A 12132-nucleotide genomic window follows, 5' to 3' on the forward strand; every position below is an offset into this window, starting at 1 on the left:
CAAACGAGCCAAAACGAAGAATCATAGAAACCGGACACTAAACTCTTGCTGTCCATACGAGGACTGCACTGATGTATGCTTGATTGATTCGTTTGTCAAAACAAAAGGCTCGTTGAAAATATTCGGCATTTTGACATAATAATGTTTGCTCCTGGTTGGAACTAAAATCGCTTCAAAGAGTAATGTTATGGATGTTTCCCCGAGCATCGGTTTCTTTGTTTATTTCCGTAACAATTACAAATCAGCAATAAGTTAACAATGACGTAACAATTGGAATTTATGTCGCCGCTCAGACACTTCTTTTGCTCAGACAGATATTCAAGCGTATTGTAAACATTGCCTCTTTTTTGGTAGTTTTGCCTGGTATTAGTCACCCGAGTACCTTTAGATTAGTTACAATAATCAAAAATTGATATCGCAAACGCTATACAAAATACCAGCCCTAAATTAGCTATCAGTACCAATAAGCGGCACGTGGTTAATTGTTTTGAATGAAAACGATAGTTTTGAACATGTGAGCCAGTTTGTAAGCCGCAACACTCCAAAACACTCAAAATCAACATTTTTGCAATGTTAAGCATAGGGAGAATCGTTCAGGGGTCAAGAGTCGGGGAAACGTCTATTGTCTTGTTCTTGTTTTGAATTCTAAATTTTGTCCAACTGTGGAACGACAGAGGATTCAGCCTGTCTATTTATTAATCCACCAGGCAAATCTCGATTTAACAACCCTCTTGCCGTCCTGTAACAACTAACTATTACAGGACGACGGGATGGGTAACAGACGTGTTTTCACCCCATGCAAACCTTGAGCACAGTAGGGTTATTCATGTATATTTCCATACATGTGTAAACTACAGCATTTTAGTTTTACTGGCTTGTCTGATTAACTTTCTACACAGACTACTACCATTTTATTGTTGGTTGTGCGCAAGAATCCAAGTCGCGATCCATATATACCACACATACGCAGATGCCTCTGCTTTACTACAGGTCATCCACTTTACACGACTTTGTCTTCAAGTTAGTGACAGAGTTTACCAAGAAACGCAACACGTATTTCCAACAACAACAAAAAAGGTTATTAACCCAAAGCATGTATTTGGTGCCTCACAAAGTTTAGGAATGTTTTTTCAGCTGACTAACACTAGCCCTGTTTCAAACTAATCAAAAAATGGCTATATAATCCACAGATGTCGCTGAAACTATTGTATTGATTTGACAGACCACAATTCCCAACACCGGGGCTATGTTGTCGGAGTTCGGTCTAGTTTTCTAGTATTGGGATACAAGTTTAATGGCGTGGTAATTTATTTCTTCGTTGATTGATAAGGGAATATAACGGGCCGTTTTCCTACTAAACAGCACAGTGATTTGCAGTTATACGTAACATGACATGTAATTTCAATCACTCATATGTCTGTACGTTGTTGTGATAATTTATTTAAATAATAAAAAAGTAATTTTTTATATATTTTGAAAGCATTTTTGTTTGTCTCTATAAAATTTTTGGACCCCATTCTTCAAGAATAGACGGAATAGTACGATTGCATCTTTGACTCCGAATATTTGGTATTTTTTTCGACATGAATAGTTTGAAAATCTGTGATGGTGCACCGATGTCTACAGTTATGTTTGTATATAATGGTTCTCGTTTTATTGACAAAACTCCGTACCTGATAAATTGAAAAAAACAATGTTATTTTTTTTACTTCGTTAAATAAACTTCAAAAGTAATAAAATGACCAAATTTTCCGGATATTTTTTTTTATAGTTATTTAAATTGAAGATACATTCCCCGGTATTTCTTTGTCGTTTGTGTTCTAATCACAAGACGTATTTTCTGATGATACTCACATTTTTATCTCACAAATCAATTTTTTAAAATAACTTTTTAGAGCTTTTTTATATCATTAGAAGAAAATATTTTACTAATATTTTACATACATATTAAAAAAAAATTTCCACAGAATGCAATCAATGTTTGAATAATTTTAATTGTTAATTTCCCATACGAATGACGCAATTTTTTAAATGCATTGATAAACAATGTTGAAGGAATTTTCTAATGTAAATATTGAACAGATGGTGCTCCCGAAGTATGCGAACCAAGATGGCGGACATCGGAACGTAACATGGGTAACAGGTTAGGGTTAGACGATAAATTTTTTCCAATTTTCCTTATATTAGTCCTATTATTAGTTCAAAGACTAGCCAAGAGCTTCCCGTAGTATTTATACCTATAATTATGGCCTAACCCTAACCTAGAACACATATTACATTCCGATGTCCGCCATCTTGGTTCGCATACTTCGGGAGCCCCGAACAGATACTGAAATTTCTTTAGGTTTATAGTTCCCCCTCAAGTATGAATAACTTACTTACTTTAAACTATTTAGTCCATCTTTACCCATTCGTGAAAGAGACTTGTAGTACAGAGCAAATCTTCCGTCTTGCTTCTCATTTGATTTTTCTCTCGTATGTTTAATCATGTGGAAAACACATGACTTGTTATATAAATCTCTTTGAACCTCATACCCTGAAAAATACTTTCTGTTACAGCAGTGTTCTAGTTTTTAGTATACGGGTAGTGTTTTTTTATCGTATTCAACCAACACCAAGCTTTAATGAATTGTAGGACAATTAGTAAAATCACACATAACGCCAGCTACTATAATTGCTATTTTACTTCAACGCCTTTTTTTTATATGGCTGAAATTCTAATGTGATGCAAAAAATATGGTCTGGGCTACATTTTTGGCATCTGAACAAATCGTCTTTTTCATACGACGCTTATTCATGTTTTTCGCTCCGAACAAGTCCCTGTAAATTAGCCACTGATATCTAACAAGATGTAAAGAGCTACTTATTATTCAGAAGAACCCAATTTTTGGGTTCGGCATCGCCTATCCAATTTATTAAAACTTGGGTGAATTGGGAATGATTATTTCTCACGAAATAATCATTGTAATAGCCTTAATAACATAACAAAAGATTATTCACCTTTGCTCCATAAACGTACATACAGATCGTTATCTTCTGCGCCCCAACCCCAATATGCATTCGAGCATCCATTTATGTCATTGAGTTGTTTAGATGTTAACATAGAAACTCCTCCAAATAAATGTACACGCTCTCCCGTTTTCCTGACTTGAAAAAATATTTGTTAATATTAACATTTGAGTTTTAGAACTTAGGGTAGCTTATGATCATCATAGCATTGACTATCGATTCTTGAAATGATCTTGGAAAAAACACTGCCAATGTGGAGCTGTGTTCATCAGATGTGATGTTGACGTCCGATGTGATGAAGTAAACTCAAAAAACTTTTGGCTTGATATTACTTGAATATAACCTAATCTCTTGCTCGAATTCAATACTCATTCAACTTTTTTTTATTGAAATTTGTAACAAAACTTTCTTCTGCTCACACCTATGTTCCAGGATAATTTATAATAGAGAATGAGATTCATCCGAGCAAAAATAACGCTTTATTGAATATTCGAAAATTGTTCAGCGGGAAAAGCCGTTTGGAAGATAAACTTGATTGGTAGTGCTTGTTTGGGAATATTCTTGACAACAATTTACTGAAAAAAAAGGTGAAAAAAAAAGATTATGACATAAAATATTTCTGTGCATGAGAAGACAGAAAAGAGCCGATTAATTAGAAATAGTGAACTAGTTTTTAACTTTAAACTTTCTTTCAAAAGTTGAGAATACCATTGAAATGGAATTTAAAAAACTTATGATTCGGCAATGATATTGTGCCGAAAAAAAATCGCAAAACTTACATGGTTCAGGGGCACATATGGAGCCATATGATACCGGCTTGAAATTGAACTTGTCAATGTAAATAGAAATCGATCGAGGATTATCTTCTTCCGGACACCAATAAAGACATCGATCGTCCATAAGGAGTAAATCAACGTCGTGAAAAACATAGCAGTCATACTTTCTTTCTGAAATTGACAAAACCAATTTCTCAAACATATCACTTCACGTCCAACATATTTATCATATGGGGCGATATCGATCGAGTTCAACCAATACGGTATAAACAAACAGATAGAAATAATCATATAATGTGATAATTGCAATAACTGGGTATCAAACGTTTTTATTTGTCTAGAATTGTATACCAATATTATTACCTTTACTCGCTTCTGAAAATCCAATATTCATAAGTTTGGCACGATTGAATAAGTTTTCTCCACTTTGCCATATTGTGTAAACTGTGTAGTCCAGTTGTTGGCGTTGCCATATAAGATGCATATGATTCAGCAAACTTCTGAGTTGCGTTTCCCTTCCACGCAAAGGTATTATAATTGCCACCTTATATTGCGCACGACAGTCTAATGGAGTGTATCGTCCTCCTGCTTCAAGTCGTAAATTATTTCTATATATTTCGTCCAAACTAGGTGGATTTATGTCCGATGCGTTATTGTAATTTAATCGTCCCAACAAGTTGGGTGGACTTCGAGAACAAGTGTAACCAGTCACATTTGTTGTAACCTCCAAACCCTCATTTGTGGAGGATATTGTTTCATTCGTACTTGAAACGGAAGTTATGTTTCGAGTGAAATAATTTGAACTATAGTTTGTGAAAAAATTAATCCTTATACTTCCATTCGTTTTATATCCTTCAATGTACGATTTTACTGCCTGAGAGTTTGTAAAAAAGGTCCCGGATAGCATTAATAAGAGTGCTGCCAAGACAATTGCTGCGAATAGTAATTCCCGTTTTGTTAAGAGAAAATTTTCATTTTTCGTTTCTACTGGCTGCATACTGAGAGAAATAAATTTTATAATGAGATTGATAAAGACTCTGCACTCTGCACTTTCATTCGAATAAACCTCCTATAATTTAATTTCTTCGACTTATTCTGGGCTTTATCATATTTTATAAAAATGCTTTGCTCATGTAAAAGATATAAATTTAGAAAAAATCCACCAGAGTCGTTCGCTTAAATTGCTGTAGCCCATATTTGTTGATGTTTCAATCAATAAAAAAAAATTTCCCAATGCGGAACGATTGCTTAAAAGCGATAGCTCTCAAATTATGTCAGTTCGTTTCTATATCCATATTCACAATGCTGATTATTACAGAACAGTTTTGCTTTACCGGTAAATTCTGCACAGTTATCTAATTATGTTATTAAATTCAATGTTTTTATCCCAATCAATACGCTGATTTCAAACCGTTCACACAACATTCAACTTTTAGCTTTCTTTGCTGGATTACGATACTCGAACAACTTCTATTCGATCGTTCGGATCTATCTCATGCTGATTTAATGGATTGCCCGGGGCAAGCAGTATGTTGTAAATCGCAGATACATTGCTCGACACTTGATGTCAGAACTCCGCGACCGTTCAATATTGTTTACTTATTTGTTATCAGAGTGGGTAATTGGATGTGGTAATTTAATATCAATTAATTATTTGAAAAATAGCTAAATCCAAATGCAATATCATATCTTTATTAAAGCCATTCTTATTTTGCCCGTTCCTGGATTTTTTCGTATGGTGGTCGTTAGTCCTATTGATCTCTACGACACTGCCTGTGGGTTATCACGTTTTTGCAACAGAAATACTGAAACTCTTGACATGCATTTCGCTTATCGTAAAATTTGATAATGTTTCCAAAATTGATTGCCAATGGTCGTGATGTAAACTTTCAAATAAATAATATAACCCCTCGGTATTGTTAAAATATTTACCAAAGTTGCCAAACCATTCCTGAAATGGGCTGCGGAGTTGAAGTTCGGCGTATTTTTCTCGAGTCTCGGGGTCAATGTTTCAATTTTTTTTTAAATTCTTCTTGTAAAAAACGGTTTATTTCACGGCGTGACTTCTAAATTTCCGAAAAATCTGAATCGAAATTTCCAATTCATAAAAAAAGATTTTACCTAATCCGGATTGGAAAACATGAAGGAAATGATTTTTTTAATTGCATTGAACTTGATGAAAAAATAGATTTTGGTGGGTTATCACGTTTTTGCAACAGAAATACTGAAACTCTTGACATGCATTTCGCTTATCGTAAAATTTGATAATGTTTCCAAAATTGATTGCCAATGGTCGTGATGTAAACTTTCAAATAAATAATATAACCCCTCGGTATTGTTAAAATATTTACCAAAGTTGCCAAACCATTCCTGAAATGGGCTGCGGAGTTGAAGTTCGGCGTATTTTTCTCGAGTCTCGGGGTCAATGTTTCAATTTTTTTTTAAATTCTTCTTGTAAAAAACGGTTTATTTCACGGCGTGACTTCTAAATTTCCGAAAAATCTGAATCGAAATTTCCAATTCATAAAAAAAGATTTTACCTAATCCGGATTGGAAAACATGAAGGAAATGATTTTTTTAATTGCATTGAACTTGATGAAAAAATAGATTTTTTTTATTACTTCACATCCTTCATCCACATCCTTCACTAACACTAGGATTACGATTTTAAGTTACGTTAAACAGTCTGTGATTGCGGACACAAACTGTCTTTTCTGTTCGTGATTACTCGCCTTTTTTGTTAAATTTTTCCCTTTGTTCATATTGTCATTCCTCATTCCTTCCTACCTATTCATGTAACTACTTCATTTGTTCAATATGTAATAAATCATTTGCTATTACTATCACGCGCAAGTCGCATTCCTCTTCTTGTACAGTTTAAGTAGTTTGGTATATTTTCGTGAATAAGTATTATAATAATATTAAAAAACTGAAAAATATTAGTGATACAACCACAGCGAATACGAAAAAAAAAATCCCTCTCTCAAAATCGCAAAATTTCTCTCCTGGGATGAATTCTTCACCAGTTGGGAAACGGTATAACAGAGGAAAAATAATCTTTCTTCCTATATTTATGTTCAAAAAATTGACAAACATTTTTATATATCTCTATAAAATATTCGAACTCAGTCCTCAAGAATATACGGAATAGTACGATTGCACTTCTCAGACCAAAGGTTTGATATATTCTGCGACATGAATTGTTGTAAAACCTTTGATGGTGCACCTATGTCTACAGTTATGTTTGTATATAGTGGTTCTCGCTTTATTGACAAAACTCCGTACCTGAAAAATTGGAAAAAAAGATTATATATATATTCACATATATTCATATATATTCAAAAGGAATGATTTAGGGAAGCGTTTCCCAAGCGGGGGTCCGTGGCCCTCTCAAGACGTCCACAATGCTAGTGGCGAAGTTGATTTTTATTGCAATTTCGTTTGCATAATTTTCCCTTTATAATACCCCGTTTTCCCCAGTTTCATTATCTGATAAGGTTATTTCACAGGATGTTTTATCTTTCTTGAGCATGAATTGTTTGGTCACAATGGGATTTTGGAATCTGCCAATCAAAAACTATAAATACCTCTGCTCTCTGTGAATTCTAACCTTTAAAAAACTTACTTTAAACTATTCAAGCCATCTTCACCCATTCGTAACAGAGATTTGTTGATCAGGGAAAATCTTCCTAAATGACTTGCGTTGGATTTTTCTCTTGTGTGTTTAATCATGTGGAAAACACATGACTTGTTATACGATTCTCTTTGTATCTTATACCCTGAAAAAAATTGTAATATCTGAATGTAATTATTATTTGGCAATTAATTTAGTTATCTGCATTAAGTTAGAGCACATTGTGATTGAAAACCGCTGGATGTGAAGAACTATTCTAACTAATAACAGGCTTTTATAGTTTGTATAAAATTGTTAAAGTTTTAATTTAAGTTTGAAAAAATTAATTGGTTCATTGTTGCCAAGGGAAACGATTTTCCAACAACAAGCAACAATTTTGCAATTGAATCATTGAGCATGATCGTGTCTAAAGCTTCACCTTTACTCCACAAACGTATATACAGATCGTCATCTTCTCCGCCCCATCCCCAATATGCATTTGAGCACCCATTTATGTCATTGAGTTGTTTAGGTGTTAACATGGATACTCCTCCAAATAAATGTATACGCTCTCCCTTTTTCTTGACTAGAAAAAACAAATATTTGTTTACACCAACTCAAACAATCGTTCCTTATATATATATATATATCATTAACTGGACTATATACCACAAAGAATCGACAACTGTTCCACGGAACGTTAACAGAATTCGAATGTGATTCTATTTTTTTCATTTCAAGATCATTTCTATTGGGAACTACAACCTGTTTCCTAGATAGTAGACAAATTTCTCCAGGGCAACCGTTGGAAAGAGAAACTTGATGAATACGATTTTTAGACCTTTTTTTGGCAATGACTTATTATACAAAAAGTGATTCCTGTGACACGAAGGATTTTTAAAAAAAATGTTTCTATGCGCGAAAAAACGAAAAGGAGGCGAGAAATATGAAGTCGTCGAACTAACTCTCAATAAAAAAGTTTTTTAAAAACTGAGAACCCTGTATCTTTGTAATACAATTCGATGTCCATTAGGCCTACTTGAAAAACACATAATTTTCTTTTGGGGGAGCATATGGAAATGTCCTAATTGTGCAAGTAAATCACAAAACTTACATACTTCAGGAGCACATACGGAAGCATATGAAATAGGCCTGAATTTGAATTTATCGATGTAAACAGAAATCGATCGAGGATTATCTTCTTCTGGACACCAATAAAGACATCGATCGTCCATTAAGAGTAAATCAACGTCGTGAAAAACATAGCAGTCATACTTTCTTTCTGGAATTGGAAAGCAGCTTATCAAACATATTATATTACGCCCATCATTTGTTTTTATATTAATATTTAATCATGAGCTAGATCACAACTTATTCAAAAGTAAAATATACTCAAAATTTCAAGTTTTCATAAGCATTAAAGTCCAGGAGTTCAATATTCAAGTATTGTCTAGATTTTTTCACATAAAATTTCGTTGAGAATGCAACAGGAACTTATAAACAAGTTTTTTCTAAGCAAATGTTTCAGACCTCAATTTTGAAGTGTAGATAGTATAAAAGTAGATATTTATATAATAATAATATCGTTAGAAAGATTGAAAAAATAGATAATAATAAATATTATCATTTGCCAAGCATCGTATATCAATCTCACCTTTACTCGCTTCTGAAAATCCAATATTTATGAGTTTGGCACGATTGAATAAGTTTTCTCCACTTTGCCATATTGTGTAAACTGTGTAGTCCAATTGTTGGCGTTGCCATATAGGATGCATATGATTCAGCAAAGTTCTGAGTTGCGTTTCCCTTCCCCGCAAAGGTATTATAATTGCCACCTTATATTGTGCACGACAGTCTGGTGGAGTGTATCGTCCCCCTGCTTCGAGTCGTAAATTATTTTTATATATTCCGTCCGAATTTGGTGGATTTATATCCCATGCATTATCATACTTCATTCGTCCTACCAAGCCAAGTGGAGTTTTAGGACATGACAAAACAGTCGAATTTGTTGTCACCCCCAAATCTATACTTTTCGAGAAAATGGTTTTTTCTGCACTCGAAATGGGAGTAACTTCACGAGTCAAATAGTTTGAACTATAGTTTGTTAAAAAAATATTCTTTACCATTCCATTTGTTTTGTATCCGTTAATATATGCAGTAACTGCTTCAGAGTTTGTATAAAAAACTCCGAAAAACATCAATAGCAGTGTTGCCAAGATACATGCCCCCAATAATAATGTCTTTTTTGACAATGAAGACCTTTCATTATTTGTTTCTATTGGATGCATTCTGAATAAAAATAATTTTGTAATAATAAGATTAAATTAAGTGCAACAAATACACTTGGATTTCACTCATGTCGATTTTTTATTTCTTCATTGTATGCACAGATAATTACTTGCATGAGTCGTAACTCATGGAAGAGGAAAGTGAGTATTCAGTCAGGTATCACAGCGCAAATAGCGAACAAGTATCAGTAAGTATGACACGTTTTTCTTACATGACTAATAATAGCATTTCATTCAACTTGGAGTCACAAATAATTTCGAGTAGAACTCAGCATTTTAAATTTACTTAAATATCAAGTATTAAAATCTAGAATCATTAGCGATGTTGCCTCCCGTTCATTGTGATATGTTGCCTTACAATCGCAATGCTTGCTAAAACAGCACGGAGAATTATTATGTAGTCTCGCTAAATCCTGTACTTTTACCAAAACATTTCATGTAGCATACTATACAATTCTGATTATATTTCCTCATTTGTCCATTCGATACTGTCTGATGAGAAAAAACAACAAAAGAACCAGAAACGTCTCGTATAGTTCTGCCTTCACTACCTCACGAATATTTCTGTATCTTATCATTTACGATGCACCATTTCTCCGATATTCAACTCTCAGTGTTTCTCAACGAACTGCTCGTTCTATTCTGCCTTGCGCTGATTGATTGCCCGAGGCAACATCTTGCTAATCATTACTCGGGACTTCAACAAATGCATTTTCCGTCGATTGATGCCACAACCAGCTAAAACACTATTTATCATCACCAACCAGATGACACACGCAGTCGTAAAGCATCCCTCACATTTTTATGACTAATAGCCAATATTATTCCGCCTGAACATATTTTTATTTATATGTTTTATACGGTTGGTTCGTTAGATGTGGCACTTACATTCGAAACTAACTGAGTTACAGAGCAATACCACATAACTAATCTTCAATCTATTCTATCATGAAACATATCTATCTAAATCGATACAGATATAGTCAATCTAACTCGTTGTGTCCGTTTCTCGTATTATTGCATATGAATGTCTTTTAATTAAAGACTTTTTCCCAGATGTATCGTATCTTGGACAAACACGATACCATATTTTCCCTTATTTGAACACGAAACAAGCGCTTCGTCAAGACTGGTTGAAGATAAATTAATTTCAGGCATGTTGTTGAGGATCGACCACTCGAAACGACCGGCCCATTGCGATCGACTTTTGGCTGTCCCTGATTTAGAGAAAACAAAACCTACAAGTATTGTAAGAGATTTATATCTGTACCTAAATTAGAACCAAGCTGTGGCGCTCGAGGGGGGGGAGTGGGGTTGGTAACTTGATATACATATACAGCCAATGTCCTATGCATATACAACCAATTGATATATAAATACCGCTATTTTGGTGATGTACATACATATCCAATATCAGATGCATATACAGCCAAATTAATATACATATACGGCCAATCGAATAATGTTCATACACAGCCAATGTAATATGCTCATATGGTCTACGCAATATACTTATACAGCCACTCGAGCAATGTACACAATCAGCCAATGTCATATGTATGTATAGTCAACCTTATGTACTTATGGAGCTAATCAAGCGATGACATACAATGTCATATGCATAATATACAACAAATTTAATATTATTAAATTAATATATACATGGAGCCATTCATGCAATGTACATATACAGTACAACGAATGTCATATGTACTTATAATCAACTCGATATAAATAGACAGCTATTCAAGTGATGTACACACACCTCCACTTTATTTCATATCCATGCACTCTTTGTATATTATGTACCGATGCGGTTGCATCTACAATTCGCAGCTTGAAAGTCATATTGATATAATAAGTGCGTTAAAAAGGACTCTCAAAAACTTCAAAACGGCTTTTGATGGAAGTTTCTTACAATAAGTGTATATGTATAGTATATGTATGTATAAGTATAAGCCTGCAGATAAACATTACCTTAACACAGAGTTTAATAGCTCCTTACTTTAACACAGACAAAACATAAGTGACCAGTAAACAGCACCAGATAATTATATGTGTAGACAAAGTAATCATTGATGTGAACAAACTGATCTAAAGTAATTAACACAATATTACTACAGTATATATAATAAATTATTGTAATATCAGCATCATAGAGACACTGAAATCCAAGTTTGGTAAGCTACTCTGTGCGTGAGGGCTTAGCAAAACTTCCTTATTACTAAATTGTATTTGAGACCAGTGGTGGGATTCAGCCGGTTCGCACCGGTTCTATAAAACCGTCTCAAGGAATTTTAGGGTTTATTTGCTAATAAAAAATGATTTTTTGTAACAGAACCGGTTGAAAAATATGACTTTTGTGATGGAACCGGCTGACAAAAAAATTGAATCTCACCACTATTCGAGACCCACGTGGGGCCAAATATTTCATCTAAATGCTAAT

The 12132-nt window shown here is 34.0% G+C and overlaps 2 protein-coding genes across 4 annotated transcripts; both read right to left on the minus strand.

Annotated features, from left to right (window-relative positions):
* Positions 1–1420: 1420 nt before the first annotated feature.
* On the minus strand, positions 1421–5798 carry LOC120331072 (beta-1,4-galactosyltransferase 2-like). 3 transcript variants are annotated; one of them, XM_078113678.1, is made up of 5 exons: positions 4149–5794; positions 3785–3956; positions 3001–3143; positions 2383–2536; positions 1421–1673 (listed from the first exon to the last, which is right to left on the minus strand). In XM_078113678.1, exons 1-5 carry the CDS (start codon positions 4780–4782, stop codon positions 1496–1498), a joined length of 1281 nt encoding a protein of 426 aa, XP_077969804.1. In that variant the 5' UTR covers positions 4783–5794; the 3' UTR covers positions 1421–1495. The 3 variants fall into 3 exon arrangements, with proteins under 3 accessions (XP_077969804.1, XP_039254035.2, XP_077969805.1); XM_039398101.2 differs by having other exon boundaries at positions 3001–3147; positions 3789–3956; positions 4149–5790; XM_078113679.1 differs by lacking the exon at positions 3785–3956 and having other exon boundaries at positions 3001–3147; positions 4149–5798.
* Positions 5799–6838: 1040 nt separating this feature from the next.
* Positions 6839–9701, minus strand: LOC120331073 (beta-1,4-galactosyltransferase 2-like). The gene is made up of 5 exons (XM_039398103.2): positions 9053–9701; positions 8513–8680; positions 7838–7984; positions 7411–7564; positions 6839–7070 (listed from the first exon to the last, which is right to left on the minus strand). Exons 1-5 carry the CDS (start codon positions 9684–9686, stop codon positions 6911–6913), a joined length of 1263 nt encoding a protein of 420 aa, XP_039254037.2. The 5' UTR covers positions 9687–9701; the 3' UTR covers positions 6839–6910.
* Between the last annotated feature and the right edge of the window lie 2431 nt (positions 9702–12132).

The sequence above is a fragment of the Styela clava genome, chromosome 6, assembly GCF_964204865.1.
Source record: "Styela clava chromosome 6, kaStyClav1.hap1.2, whole genome shotgun sequence".
NCBI lineage: Eukaryota > Metazoa > Chordata > Ascidiacea > Stolidobranchia > Styelidae > Styela > Styela clava.